The sequence below is a fragment of the Oryza brachyantha genome, chromosome 10 (genome assembly GCF_000231095.2).
Source record: "Oryza brachyantha chromosome 10, ObraRS2, whole genome shotgun sequence".
In the NCBI taxonomy this organism is placed as follows: Eukaryota; Viridiplantae; Streptophyta; class Magnoliopsida; order Poales; family Poaceae; genus Oryza; species Oryza brachyantha.
In genome coordinates, this window is record NC_023172.2 from 11,086,834 (window position 1) to 11,102,111 (window position 15,278).

The 15,278-nt window shown below is 39.5% G+C and overlaps 2 protein-coding genes across 2 annotated transcripts; one reads left to right on the forward strand and one right to left on the reverse strand.

Annotated features, from left to right (window-relative positions):
• The first annotated feature begins 1,668 nt into the window (after positions 1-1,668).
• Positions 1,669-8,513, forward strand: LOC102706601 (protein fluG). Its single transcript, XM_006662348.3, has 18 exons — positions 1,669-2,009; positions 2,986-3,237; positions 3,544-3,611; positions 3,691-3,806; positions 3,924-4,029; positions 4,112-4,268; positions 4,348-4,443; positions 4,977-5,025; positions 5,131-5,390; positions 5,853-6,025; positions 6,210-6,330; positions 6,444-6,496; positions 6,608-6,737; positions 6,880-7,025; positions 7,202-7,390; positions 7,597-7,829; positions 7,910-8,052; positions 8,156-8,513. The coding sequence occupies exons 1-18, from the start codon at positions 1,833-1,835 to the stop codon at positions 8,216-8,218; spliced, it is 2,532 nt and encodes an 843-aa protein (XP_006662411.2). The 5' UTR covers positions 1,669-1,832; the 3' UTR covers positions 8,219-8,513.
• Positions 8,514-8,779: 266 nt separating this feature from the next.
• On the reverse strand, positions 8,780-13,425 carry LOC102711017 (ras-related protein RABC2a-like). Its single transcript, XM_006661764.3, has 6 exons — positions 12,964-13,425; positions 11,733-11,801; positions 10,651-10,716; positions 10,128-10,249; positions 9,825-9,953; positions 8,780-9,192 (listed from the first exon to the last, which is right to left on the reverse strand). The coding sequence occupies exons 1-6, from the start codon at positions 13,115-13,117 to the stop codon at positions 9,079-9,081; spliced, it is 654 nt and encodes a 217-aa protein (XP_006661827.2). The 5' UTR covers positions 13,118-13,425; the 3' UTR covers positions 8,780-9,078.
• Positions 13,426-15,278: the final 1,853 nt, after the last annotated feature.

The window sequence follows — 15,278 nt, forward strand, 5'->3', positions numbered from 1 at the left end:
ATTTTCTCTAAATAGAACATCTGACATGGCAATTTCTACAGACCGCTTATATCAGTTAGAACAAGTTTCGATAGCAAAGTCAACTAATAGCTCTAAGCTCATTCTAGAGCTAAAATATGTACTAGATTAGCAATAAAGTTGACTCAAGTATTTTTATATCTCTTTCTCCTACTCATGTATTTAATACATTTATTTTAATGTATATATAAAACTAGCTAAAACTGGGTGAGTTCGATCAAACAAATTGGGCCGTGTTCGGCCATGGGGATAAGTTAACTAAGCTCCTCTCGTTTTCCGTACGCACGTTTCTCAAACTGCTAAACGGTGTATTTTTTTAAAAAAATTATAGAAAAATTGTTTTAAAAAATCATATTAATCTATTTATATATTTTTTTAATAATTAATTAATCATGTACTAATTTATTACTATGTTTTTCATGTCGGGTGAGTTAACTTACCTCTGCTCTCCGCCGACCGCGGCCTTGGTATAGCAACTTCACTGCACGCAAAACAATTTAAGATATTAGTGCATAATTAGTTGAGTAATAATTATTTTAAGCTTAAAAATGGGTTTAGCTAAATTTTTAAGGCAACCTTCATATAGAAAACTTTTATATAAAACATAGTGTTTAATAGTCGAAAAGTATGCTAATAAAGAACGAGAAAGTTAGCTCAGCCGAGTTGCTACGTCAAACTTAGCCTAACACTGGTACACTACTAATTTTTGCTCGCTATAAGGCCATTGTGAGTGTAAGATTTTGTTGCGCAGTTTTCAATAGTGTTGTATCATCAAAACGTATTTGAGTGAATAAACAGAACAAGTGCTCGCAATATAAAATTTTATTCCACTATTTCATATGATAACATATCACTTAGAACATTCAAGTAACCAGAACATTCAAGTAACCAATAAAAGTTGAGTAAATATGTGAAGATAAAATAAAGTATTCTTTACAGAGGTTTCAATCTAATTTCATTTAAGTATGTGTGTACAAAGTTTTATCCTAATAAAACTTAACTCATCTTTTAATCATAAATCCTATACCAACATCACGTTTTTTTCCGTGTATGTTATTTAATGAGATTAAAACCATCATAAAATACCATGCCGACTGACCAAGGCCACGCTCGTTCAGCGAGATTCTATCTTTTTCTGCGCGCATAATTCCCATTGTGTTTTTTATAAAATTTTCTATTGAAAAGTTGCATTAAAAGTTAAATTAATCTATTTTTAATTTTTATAATTATTAATTAATTAATTAATTATATATTAATTTAGTACGTTTTCACATGGGTTACACGATCTGCTAGTCTGCTACCAAGCATGGCCTAAAAAATGGTGCTACCTCCGTTTCATATTATAAGACTTTTCAGTCTTGTCTAAATTTATTAATTAATAAATATATATAATTTATATATATATATGTCTAGATTTATAGCATATATATATATATGTATATATATATAAATCTATGTGAAAAGTTAGTAAACAGAGGAAGTATTTGAAACCGTGCTCGGCACTAGCAGGAGTGGTGGTAGTAGCTGCGGCTGTAGTCCTGTAGAGGAGCACGTGGCCGGCAGCGGCGCAGCGCCTCCTCCCGATCCACTCCTCGTGCCATCTCCGCCTATAAAAACCCCACGCCCCGTGTGGCCGGCCGCGCTGCAAAATCCACGCGCGGTCAAACGAGGACGCAGAAAGAAAAATTAAAAAGAAAACACCGACCGACCGAGCGAGCGAGTGGGAGCGGCGCGCGGGGAGAGCCGGCCACCGCGACGACCGCCGGAGACGAGGCCGGAGGCCGGGAGGATCGGGCTTGCACCGGCAGGGGGAGATGGACCACAAGTACGCGGCGCTGCGGCGCGCGGCGGAGGAGACGGCGGCGGTGGACGCGCACGCGCACAACCTCGTCGCCGCCGCCGCCTGCTCCGCGTTCCCCTTCCTCCGCTGCTTCTCCGAGGCCGACGCCCCCGACGCGCTCGCCTTCGCGCCCCACACCCTCTCCTTCAAGGTGCGTGCCGTGCCTACAGCGCTCTCGCGCAAACCTCTCTCCGTGTGTCCCGCTCCTCTACGTCGTCGTTTACTTCCGTGCCGCTCGAGATCGCGACGGCTACGTCTAGTGTGCTTCCCCTACTCTGTTCGTCAAACTGGTTAGTATAATACTAGTGTGTGCTCGATTGAGTCGGCTGCAGAGTTGCTATCTGCAACAACAACAAAAAAAATCTATGGAGTGATGCGGTTTCTACGTCTTAAATCCAATACAATTCGCCGGATTTGGTTAGCCCGAGAGAAATTTGTGTGTTCAGAACTGCAACCACGAGTCCACCACCATTGGTGGTTTCTGGAGTCTAGTTTCAGGGCAGAAATGAAAAAAAATGGATAGCATCAAAGCAAAAGCTTATCGTCTCATCGCTATGATCCATTTATTACCGAGATTGGTGGTGCGTTTAATCAGTGGAAGAATATGCGGAATCCGTCCATTTCTTTTAACTGGTGGCATGGCAGAGGCCACAGGCTTTGTGTCGGCTTTGCCATTTGCCGTTGTGTAGCTAGCACTGTGAAAGTGTGAAGTAGTAGTAGTAGTAGTACACGCCTTTTTTTTGTCCCGTCTCTTTGCCCTGTCAGGAGCTCAGTGGTGGTGGATGGGGCGGGGCCGGGGGAGGCGTGCGAACGAACATGGAATGGAAACGTTGCTAGGGGCCATGACGAGCCGATGCAGTGCTGCCTGTTCTGTCTCAGAAGAAGTTATGTGCGTTTCAGCGAGTGTCCATGCCGGCATGTGATGTGGACCATTTTGGCTGCACTCTGTTGTACAGTGTAGGCTCCTGCATATGGCCCATAGATCTCTGTGTGTTCCAGCCTGCAAATGTTGCTACTACTGTCTACATTGTTGCTTTCTCTATTCATAGTCATTTAGTTGCACCTGAGAATAGACGGTTTCAGACGTTTGTTAAGTCGTTGAAACAATGAAACGTCGTGAAATGCAGAGAAGCCTCAGGGACATCGCTGCGTTGTACAACTGTGAAGCTTCACTTGAGAAGGTGGAGGAGTTCAGGAGGGCTGAAGGGTTGTCGTCCATAAGCTCGAAATGCTTCAAGGCTGCCAACTTATCAGCGATTCTTATAGATGATGGTATACAATTTGACAATATGCTTGAACTGGAGGCACACAAGGCATTTGTTCCTGCAGTTGGCAGAATTCTAAGAATCGAAAAGCTGGCAGAAACAATTATTAATGATGTGAGTGCATTTTTTTTTATCATTCTGACCCGTGTATGTTTTCTTGTCTTGTTGTTCCAACTGTTTTTATTGCCACCACCTTAAAAAAAAACTGTTATTGGTTGTGAATGACGTGTGGAGAACCTCTAGCCACAAGTTTATTATCTGCATTGGACGTGACATACATGATATTTTGTGCCTCGAATGTAGGATCAGCTATTATGGTTAAAGGCCCATTTCCTCCAAAGTTGTACTTTTACTCCGTCTTGCAAAGTTCGTCCGCTTTCATAATATTGTTAGCATCTATGAGTAACACACTTTTTTCAGGAATCATTCAGCGTATCAAGCTGGACACTTGACTCATTCACTGAAATTTTTGTTACTAAGCTGAAATCATATCCTCCCCGTATTTCTTTCAGGCGCAGTGCTTGTTATTGTTTTAGAATGTATTGATTTCCTTAACTAATTTATCACAGCTTCCAACAAAATTGTTGGGTTGAAAAGCATAGCTGCATATAGAAGTGGCTTAGAGATTGATCCAAATGTTAGCAGGGCAGATGCAGAGGATGGACTTCGTAAGGAGTTGTCAGGTAATCAACTTTTTGCAGAGAGAGGGGAAAGAGAGAATATGTTGTTGACTGTAATTTAGTTCATCACATATGATCATCCATTAATATTTTACACCTAGATTATTTCATCCTTTTCAGGTCAGAGGCCTCTCCGGATTACAAATAAAAACCTGATTGACTATCTATTTACTTGCAGTCTTGAAATTGCTGTATCATATGACCTGCCAATGCAGATTCACACAGGGTGATGACAACATTTTAACTCCTAAAATACGATCGTTCTGTTTTCAACATTTCAATATCAATCAATTTCCACCCTATTTCAGCTTTGGAGATAAGGACCTAGACTTGCGAAAGTGCAACCCCCTCCATCTGCGTGCTGTTCTTGAGGATGCAAGATTCTCCAAGTGCCAAATTGTTCTTTTACATGCCTCTTATCCATTTTCAAAGGAAGCATCCTATCTTGCATCAGTGTACTCCCAGGTGGGATCCTTACCTGATGAATTATGCATTGTCTTTGATGGATTTTATGTTTAAATTATTTTAATCAAAACACGGACAGGTATACCTTGATTTTGGCCTGGCAATTCCAAAACTTAGTGTTCAGGGAATGACATCATCACTTAAAGAGCTTCTTGAGCTAGCTCCCATAAAGAAGGTAAAATATCTGTCTTCTGAATAATTGTTTCTACAAAAATTTTGAGGTTGTTGAAACAACCAACATTTTTCCTCTATGTTCCACTGGTTTATGGAAAGCTGAACTTTGTCTTTTTCTTTTTGGTAACTCAACATCATATTGTCCCTGTTCTATCATACCATGTAAAATCTTGATATATGAATAGAACTGGCGTTCTAGGAAAAAAAATAGAACTGATAAACACAGGAACCACTGCACTAGCATGCAAGGTTCCATAATACAAATCCCATTAAATATTTGTTGCTTTGTAGGATTACTCCAATATTTTGCATTAGAGGTAGAGGTCTGGAAATTTCTATTACCTCCTCCATGCGTGAAGTACATTTAAATTTCATTATGTTAGTTCTCATTGTAGTATTCCCTCAAGATGCCTTTGTAAAAGACTTCCATTCTGATCTACTATGCAAGAATCTTGATGGGTGTGGTATCTTCACTTATATATCTGCAACAATTTTTTGCGAATTTTGAAGATATGTCATGCTTTCCATTTCTAGGTCATGTTCAGCACAGATGGTTATGCTTTTCCAGAGACATACTACCTAGGTAAATTCTTTAGCCATAATTATTCCATAAGTTGGATGAAAATTCATTATGTATATAGTACATATATTAAATATCTTGGGGAAAATTAGAGAGCTTAATTTGCAGGTGCAAGGAGGGCACGCGATGTTGTTTACCATGTTCTGTCAGCTGCATGTGAAGATGGTGACCTTAGCATTCAAGAAGCTACTGACGCAATTGAGGACATATTTAGACGAAATGCAATGTGTCTATACAAGTTGAATGTTGCCAATGGATCAGTCGGTCAGATAACAACCGTCACTGACAACAGCATATTTCTATCTGAACAAGATGTGCTCTTTGTTCGAGTTGTCTGGAATGATGCTTCAGGTCAACATAGGTGCCGCGTAAGCATATCTTTCCTATCATATACTGCATTGTTAACATGATATAAAGTAGTCTTGCCATTTCTAGTTGTCTTATGGCTTGAAAGTATCCTGTTATTATGTTTGTCTTAAACTATATGCTGCTCTGCACAAATAATACTAATTCTCATGAACTCTTTTTCATGCATGTTCTTGTTTTCCTTTTTAAAAATGGACTCAAAGAATGTAGAACTTGTGGTACTGCTGAATAACTGCATGCTTTGCATGTCGCAATAGTTACTACTAACTCTTGAGGGGAAAAAGCTAACAACCTGGTAGTAAGGAGGTTGTTGAACCGCCCTATCCAATGGGGTTAAAATCCTATTGTAGACCTAGGTACCTACTCCTTTAGTGAATGATTGAGCTCCTTTTTCTAAAAAACAATAAATTCTGAGAAAATGGAGCTATAAATTATATTTCTTTATCAAAAGATCGTATTTTCAGGTTGTGCCAGCAGGAAGATTTTATGATATTGCAAGGAAGAAGGGTATTGGTCTGACTTTTGCATCAATGGGAATGACTTCATTTACTGATGGTCCAGCAGATGGATCAAACCTTACTGGTGTAGGAGAGATCAGGCTTGTACCGGATATGTCAACATTATTGAGGCTTCCATGGTAAACTTGTTTTTTTATGTATATTTCAATGATACCCTTTCCAAGTAGGCCACCTGTTATAATATTGATTTCGTTTTCATCCTTGTTAATGTATACCTAAGTTTACTTAATGATGGCAACATTAGTTCTTTATTGAATAATTTCACTTCTGAACATCATAACGGTGGATTACTGTTGCTACAAGGTCAAGGCGTGAGGAAATGGTGATGGCTGAAATGCAAATAAGGCCTGGGGAAGCCTGGGAGTACTGTCCCAGAAATACCTTGAGAAAAGTCACAAAAGTTCTGCTAGATGAGTTTAATGTGGTAATCACAAGCCCATGGTTTTGTTTATATACCTTCGAGAAGTGTTTTTTTTTTTGGTTAACTCTATTGGTTTCTACCTTTTCTTTTAATGCTAAGGTGTTTGTCCTTTTCAGACAATGAAGGCAGGTTTTGAGAATGAATTTTACCTACGCAAAAAATTAGTAAGGTACACAGTTTTTCCACCTCTATAAAATTCACCTGTCAAAAGTTCCGTGTTATTTGTGCTAAATGATAATGGCAAATATGCAATTTACTCGGTAATTAAATGATCATGCAGTGGTGAAAAGGAGCTGTGGGTCCCATTTGACAATAGTCCCTACTGCTCAACTACAGCATTTGATGGTGCATCATCTATGTTGCAAGAAATATATACTTCTCTTAAAGCTGCAGATATTGTGGTTGAGCAGGTAAATAGTTCTATCTTTTTTGTCGGGCACTACTTTTAGAACTAGAACTTTTTTTATTATTTTATTACCTTTGGATCATATGTCATATGAAATGATGTGATGGATTTACTCCTGCCTTTTTCCAAATACAAAAATGTAACAGCTGCATGCTGAATCTGGAAAAGGGCAGTTTGAGATAGCCCTGAAGTATGTGTTGTGCAGTCTTGCTGCTGACAAACTGATATATGCCCGTGAGATTATTAAATCAGTTGCTCGAAAGCACGGGCTACTTGCGACTTTTCTTCCAAAGTAAGTTGATGGATCAGTTTTTCATACAAGTCATATCTGTGAGACAAACTTGTTTCTTCGATATTTATGATCATGGATGAATAACTCTACAGCTTGCCTAAGCTGAAAATTTGTTAAAATAGAACCTGACTTCAGCATCTAGTGTCTGATAATTTGTTCTGCTGGACACTTTCCAGACCCGACTTGAATGATATAGGATCCGGTTCTCATGTGCATCTGAGTTTATGGGAGAATGATCAGAATGTTTTCATGGGGTCAAGTGAATATAATTACTATGGAATGTCAAGAGTTGGAGAAAATTTCCTTGCTGGAGTATATCATCATCTTCCATCAATCTTGGCGTTTACTGCTCCTCACCCAAACAGGTAATATATAATAGTAAAGCAACAAGATTACCCATCTAATTTGATGAACATTTTTGCAACTCAATTTGGTGTCAATGCGCCCTAGAACCTAGACAAGTCAATATACTTCATTTGATAAATGCCAGAATAGCTAGCAACCATTTCAAATCATTCTGTCATGTACCCTTATTTTTAACAATCTCGTTCATTGGATTTTCTGTATATAGCTACAACCGAATTCAGCCAAATACATGGAGCGGAGCATACCAGTGCTGGGGGAAGGAGAACAGGGAGGCTCCACTGAGAACTGCATGCCCACCTGGGATACCTCTTGATCTCGTCAGCAACTTCGAAATTAAAGCCTTCGATGCGTGCGCAAATCCGCACTTGGGCCTTGCTGCTATAGTTGCTGCTGGGATTGATGGACTCAGAAAAGGCCTTAAGTTGCCTGAACCAACTGGTACGAAGTTTCTCATTGCTTTGTCCATAGTTTCAGAATTTCACTGCAAATATGTCATGTGATTGTGTCCTTTTTTGCAGAATCGAATCCTGCAGATTATGCCTCCAAACTCAAAAGGATGCCGCAGGACTTGACAGAATCTGTGGAAGCACTAGCTGCAGACGAAATCTTGCATGACTTAATCGGTGATAAACTTGTTACTGCCGTCATAGCAGTACGAAAGGTTAGCTTAAAAAAGGAAACCCTTTTCTTCGTTTTCTTGACATGCTACTTCGACCAGTTAGTAATCTTTGGCCCATATTAATCTGCTTTTTTTTGGCTTGTAGGCTGAAATCGATCACTACGCGAAGAACCCTGCAGCATTCGCCGATCTCATTCACCGTTACTAGTGCCGTAGTGCGGAACACTCGTTAGTACCGAGTGAATTGCTCCCTCCCACGAAATTGCTTATGATCGTGTCCTTCCACTGAACTTGCAGTTCTGTTTTTCTTCTGTTGGGTTAATAACTGCTTTAAAATTCCCAGCCATGGGCAGTTAGCAAACTATTTCTGTGAGGGGTAATAAAGTAATTTTGGATGGGACAGCGATTTGTCTGCAGTAGCTGACATCAACGTTGAGGCCTTGTTTAGTCGTAAAAAAATTTTAGTAAAAAAGTCACATCAAACGCTTGATCGGATATTAAAAAAATTTTCGAACTCGAATAAAAAAAATATTTCAAATTCCGCCTAAAAATAGCGAGATAAATCTTTTGAGCCTAATTAATCCGTCATTAGCACATATTAGTTACTGTAGCACTTATGACTAATTATATCCTAATTAGGCTCAAAAGATCCGCTCAAGATCCTAATTAGTTTTAATGTTCATGTATATTTAATGCTTCATTTAAGTATTCAAAGATTCGATGTGATATTTTTGGAAAAAAAATTCTGACAACTAAACAGGGCTGAGTTCTACCTAGAATTGTCATCGACAAGTTTTTGGTCACTTCATCGTAATTCTGACAAAAAAATCAATAGATAAACAAAAGACAGCAAGTTCGGTTAAGATAATAAAAAAATGAGCAGAAAAACAAAAAATAAAAGGAAAAATGCTGTTCTTTGTACAAAATCAATTTTAATCACTCTCCAAAACCTCACAAGCTGACTCCCTTGCGCCCCTATTTACTCCCAGATCATTTAGATACAACTCATTTACAAACACACAACAGCAGCTCGGGTTGGATGCCACAATCTTGCTTGGACGCCATGATCTATTGACAGCATCCGCCACCTTGCTTTGCCTGATTTTCTTGCTTCTGTTTCAGAATGTTCCTCTTGACGACTGAAGAAGAGCCTTCCTCTAAGAGGCTAGGGACATCCATGATCTGGGCCATAGCAAAATCATCAGTTGACTCGTATAGCCAACAAGAAACTGAAGTTGCAACACACTTTCTTCGTGTTTATGATCACAAATTTTAGCAAATAAGGAACAGACATGAGATTTAATAGAACTTTACACGCCTCACTAGTCACTACAGATGGAAAGCATCAACAAGAAGGGTAAAACCATATATGATATAAATCTTTAGAAAAGAAGAATATTTGTTTTAACTTAGTACCTTAAGCCCTAATAGTTTTCACTTAAGATTATTGTAATCTAGATTATTAGAAATAATCTAAAACAAACAAATAGATATTGTGACAAATTATTATGATCTAGAGCCTGATTACTATAATCTGATAATCTGATAAGCTCCTCCAAAAGTTCTTTTTAGATTTTTGCGTGGTGAAAAACCCCCTGACCTTGGATACTTTATAGTAATTACTCATCTTACCATTTGCTACCTACTTTAACTTACCATTTGTTACCTACTTTAACTTATAGTAATCTGACTTAATAATCTAGATTACTATAATCCTACGTAAAAATAAACATGGCCTTAATCAGAAACTATAAATATCTTAAAATTCAAAACTGTTACTGTTATCAAAGAAAAGAAACTACATCAAGCTTTACCTTCAGCGCAAGTTCTTCAAAACACTTCTCAACATTATCTCGTGTTTTTGCACTGCTCTCAAGAAACAGGCACCCAGATTCTTCTGCAAAGGCAAGCCCTTCTTCTCTTGTGACAGTTCTTTCGTCCTCCTGAAAGATGAACCATCAAGATTGTAAAAAAAAAATTAATTATGCTCCCATGGGAGGCTCTTCAATGGTAATTTTTTATTTTGTGGAACTAATGCCAATGAAATAAAAGAAACTCACAAAAGACCAGGATCACAAACTTTTCCCAAGAAATAACTAGTTTTGACCAAATAGTACCTTGTCAATTTTGTTTCCAACAAGCATTTTTATGCAATCTTTGTTTGACGAGTGGGACTCTATTTCCTTAGTCCATACATCAGCCAAATTTGTGAAGCTTTCTCTCTTCGTGACGTCATATACTAGGAGTAAACAAAACAGATTAGACATTCATCTTATTTGAAGCATGAAAACAAGAACACAAAATGACCAGATGGCAGAACAAAAGTATTTCTGCATAGTCAACCTAGGCACAACCTATTCAAAGCAGTATTCATAAAAGTTTAAAAATATACAATGCGGTGGATTATACAATCAATTTTTGACCTCTGTTTCGCATGATTACTCAAGGCGGAACAACTTATTGGGGGCAAAACTCTCAAAATGAAACAAGCATTGATATGTTACAAAACATGGGAGTTGACCTAATAGTGAGTATACAAACTTAATAGGTCTACAAGATATGATCTTACAAATTAGATAAGTGCAGAACAACATATTTATAATTTGAGCAATCAATCCTACCTAGCAAAATTGTTATTACCTAGAATAATGCCTTGAGCGCCTCTGTAGTAAGAACTAGTAATCGTCCTAAACCTCTCCTGGCCAGCTGCAACAGAACAGAACAGTGCTTTTAGAAGATTTGAGATATTGGAAATACCATAAAATAATTCATTTTCTATTTGATAATAGTGTGATCCATTTAGTTCCGCAGTTGTAAGGACTGGATAAAATGGTTAAATACTGAACAAATTTAGAGAAAGTAACGTAAAGTGCTATAAGTTTGGAATATTGGAATCTCTTATGGGAATGATGGTAGGGAGGGAAGGGGGTACCAGGGAGGATGAACCAAAATATTTTAGGCAGAAACTAGACAGGTGGGGCTATAAATCTGTGAATCATAAGTTAGAACCTCCTATTGCAATGATGTAAGCAGAGGGCAGGTGCAACATGGAGGGACAGCACCAAATATATAAGGTGCAAAGCAATCACAAAAACAATTCCAAATTGTAATGACAGCAGAAAAGGATGTCGAACGTCAAAATTAGTGAAAAGCAAAGTATGTTAGCATAGAAAAGTGAAGCATAATTGTTAGTTTAGGGCGCTCAATTATTGAAGTCTAGGCATGTTCTTACTGTTCTTGGATTGTCTTACTTGGTGCTTGCAATAGCTTCCACTAGTAGATCTCAAGATGTCCAATCGTCGTCAGATCTGTACAGGAAAAATTCAACTACTCCTCTGACACCAAATAACTATTGCGTGCATAACTAGTAGTTACTGAGGCCCTCTTTAATTGCTAGATCAAAAACCATGCTGAAATTCTAGACATGAAGGACAATCTCTAGATGGATATACCGAATAAGTGCCCATAAACCATATCATGATCTGTGCTTCACTCCTAACGTTAATATCTCGAGCAAACTTTTGCTGGCCCCTCAGAATAATATTGTACCAAGAACAATTCTATCACTACACAAGAGACAGATCATCAACCACCTACTGTTGCATGAGAATTGTTTACACCATCAAAGTGCAGAAAGGCTTTCCAAACATTGTATATTCCCGCCTGAAGCTAAATATCATCGAAAAGCAGGCAACTTTTTACAATCTGAGTTGTGAACTCACCAGTATCCCATATTGTCAGCTTCAGTTTCTTTCCACCAATCGTAAGGAACTTGATCTTAAAATCCACTCCTGCCAATCAGTGTGAAACAAATATTAGAAAACATGTGAAATAACAGGTATGACACAGCATATCATACACAAGACCAAGTGATGTAGGAGTTCATCGTTTCGCTATTTCTATGGCTTATTTGCAAAAAAAATAATTTATGAATAAAACGTTTATTTAAGTGTTCTTAACAAACTAAAAGCTATGGATGAAAATAAACTACGATGAAAAATGCCCAAAACCAACCTGAAATTTGAGTTTTAAAATTCAAATTTTGCCTTATAAGCATAAGCATAAGAGAAAAGATGAGACCATGTAGAATTTTGCACTGGTTAAATTTACTTTCTCATTTACAACATTAACACGTTACTTGTTCAAGTTTGACCAGGCTTATAGAAAAACACGAAAATATCTACTATGCCTAATTAGTTTCATTAAATTCACCATTAAACATATTTTTATAGTATATTTGTTTTGTGTTGGAAATATTGCTCTGGAAGAAATTCGATTTACAACAAAACTGAATTATCTTATAATATGTAATGGAGGGTAGTAGTAAAGACCAAAGTCGAAGGGCTACCAGTTTAGCAGCATGGACCAAAAATTCCCAACTTTGGCCAACCAACAAGAAGAAAGCCGGGACCTTGTTCAGTAGTAGGAGCAAAGGCAGAAAACAGCTATGACATGAAAAAGGACAAAGTTTGTCCACCAAAACACCAAGTCCTTAACCCTTCACCTACCACTACTATTGATCCATTATCCTTCCAACTGAATCAGAAAAAGAAGGAAAGGGAGAACTCCCACATTAGGATCGCCCCTATGAAACTGGTCGCTGTATTAATTGAGCTGCAAAATAATACTCCCAGGCTCCCAGCTAGCTAGTACAAGATGCTCTACTTGTTTGAATTGGAGTATAGAATCTGAAGCAACAATTTGAGGCGCATTGCATGAGTATGTCCAATGTCAAATCCAACCTCCTTCGGTTTGGATTTGCGAATCGCGCACCGACAGATAGGTAGCATCCTCGCGGAATTACAGTAGGAGCAGCTAGTGCTGTAGTGGTACGCCCGCGACGGCGATCGGTGGCCTGCATCCATCCATGTACGCGGGGGCCTCGTCGTCGTCGTCGTGGTGTGGCCGAGGGGGTGGGGGGGGGGGGCACTGGGCAGGGAGGGAGAGAGGTACCGATGGTGGGGGCGATGTCGTCGTCGAGGTGGGCGGCGGCGACGAAGCTGACGAGGAGGCTGCTCTTGCCGACGGCGGAGTCCCCGATGAGGAGGATCTTGAAGGAGCACTCGTGGCCGCCGCCGCTGCTCCCGGCCCCCGGCGACCCCATCATCAAAACCACCCTCAGACCCAGATTCGCGGTTGCCCGCCCCGCCCGCAGATAAGCAGCGGCGAGAGCGCGGGGGACACCGCGGAGCGGAGGAGACGAAGCGGGTGGCACGCAGGCGGGCGGGACGGATGGATGCCGCGCGCGCTGGCTCGCTGGCTTTGACCGGGGCGAGCGAGTGACACTCACCACCACCACCACCGGCAGCTGGCTGGCTGCTTCTTTTATCGCATTCGCACGGGGGCAGCGAGCGGCAGCGGCAGCGGCAGCTGGGCAAGCGAAGCGGGGCAACGTGCCGTTTGCGCGGCGCGGGGCGGGGGGGTGGTTTTTTTTTGGTTGTTTTCGCGTGTGCGCGTGGCGTGGCGTGGCGTTTTCACGGGCTGGGTGTTACGTTGGCGCGGGCGACGATGGAGGCTGGAGGAGAGGGTGGAAAGGTCGACTCGTGTTGTGGTTGGCAGCAGAAGCGTACCGCGGCTGGATAGGGACGGAGGATCGATCTCTCTCGCCTAGGCGGGCGAATATAATAGCGTGAGCTTGATCACGACTATGGCATGGCAACCGGGCATGACCCGGGAGGCGTTTCTGGTCTGTACTAAGTTAATTTTCTTGGAGTTAGACCAAATTTATAAAAAGATATTTTTAACATAAGATAAATATACTATAAAAATATATTTAATGATTCATTTTATAGAACCAATTTGATGATGTATATATCAGTATATTTTATTCTATCCCTTTCTTTCACGTTATAAGACTGTGTAACATTGTCCAGATTTATTTTTATATTAATAAATGTAGATAAATATACAAAACATGTATATTGATACATGAATAAATATAGGCAAACCTAGAATATTTTATAATACGGAATGGAGAGGCAGTATAGACTTATTTAAACTTGAAACTATTTGATTAAGAATAAATCTAAAACAAAGCGACACTGTACGAGAAAAGGCAGGTAGCACTTGTACTATACGTAAAATTACGCGTGCGTACGTGGAGATATCATGCATACCTGTTGATAGGGACATGGTCGCGCTGGAGAAAAAAAAAACGTACATGTCGCAGTCGCACGACACACCTGGCCGTGGCCGGCCACGCCCGGAGCCCGGCCGCTACGTACCTATATGTTCAATTCCAGGACTCCAGGTGTCATTATGGAATACTTATTTAGATGCACTATGTACATACGCTTGCATGATTGCAACCACTAATTAGCTGTTACACTTACATATCTTCAGTACCAAGATTGCGTTGACGACGCTTTTGAGGGCCTCGGGCGTATGTTTATTAGCTGCCGCAGCTCAGATTCTCCGGAGTTCAAACACTAGGGCGAGTTCTTTTGATCAACTGAAACAGGCTGAGAGTTTCTTTGGAACACATTATTCTCAAATCACACAAATAAACAAATGGAATAGATAGATGATTAGAGTGTCTTATCAACCTAAACCCTATAAATTGGAGAAACACAGAAAAACTATAGGAATAACCGCTTGGACGGAGCACAATAAAAACATGGGAATTAGAAGAGAGATATACACAAGGAATTTTTTTCAAGAGGTTGGACCTCACGTTGAAAATCCACTAATTAAAATTCATATGGCTGCGATCGAAACCGACCAAGCAGTAACACTTTTCCCTCTTTTTCCGTCCGCATGCTTCTCAAGCTGTTAAACGGTGTATTTTTTGAAAAAAAGTTTTATATGAAAGTTGTTTTAAAAATCAGATTAATTCATTTTTCAATTTTGCAAAAGCTAATACTCAATTAATTATGTGCTAATGGCTTTCTTCGTTTTACGTGCACTGATTAGATAAGGTGGCCGGGTCGGTTTCGAACGCGCCCTATGTTTTGAGGCATTTATAAAAAAATCACAAGAATTTAGAAGACGCATACTTTGTTCCAAATGGCCATATAAGAATTTTTTGCATAGAAATCCAATCCTTCAAATTTCCTCCAAAACTCCTTTGTTCCAAAGGAGCTCTCAACTAATTTATTCAAGCAAAACGAGATAAGTCATTAACACATTATTACTTACACTTTGAAAAAAATCTATAGAAAAGTTGCTTTAAAACCACAAATAAACTCATTTCTCAAGTTTGAAATAATTAGTGTAACTAATAATGCACTTATGACTTATCTTGTTTTATGTGAGCAAGTTGATTTAAC

Excerpts from the sequence above, each read along its gene's own strand:
- LOC102711017 (XM_006661764.3), bottom strand. The coding sequence starts at position 13,117 with ATGATGGGGTCGCCGGGGGCCGGGAGCAGCGGCGGCGGCCACGAGTGC. Across the intron at positions 10,717-11,732 it reads GCTGACAATATGGGATACTG|CTGGCCAGGAGAGGTTTAGG; the intron begins GTGAGTTCACAA and ends GTTCTGTTGCAG. Across the intron at positions 10,250-10,650 it reads CGCTCAAGGCATTATTCTAG|TATATGACGTCACGAAGAGA; the intron begins GTAATAACAATT and ends GTTTACTCCTAG.
- LOC102706601 (XM_006662348.3), top strand. The coding sequence starts at position 1,833 with ATGGACCACAAGTACGCGGCGCTGCGGCGCGCGGCGGAGGAGACGGCG. Across the intron at positions 4,444-4,976 it reads AGCTAGCTCCCATAAAGAAG|GTCATGTTCAGCACAGATGG; the intron begins GTAAAATATCTG and ends TTCCATTTCTAG. Across the intron at positions 6,497-6,607 it reads CTACGCAAAAAATTAGTAAG|TGGTGAAAAGGAGCTGTGGG; the intron begins GTACACAGTTTT and ends ATGATCATGCAG.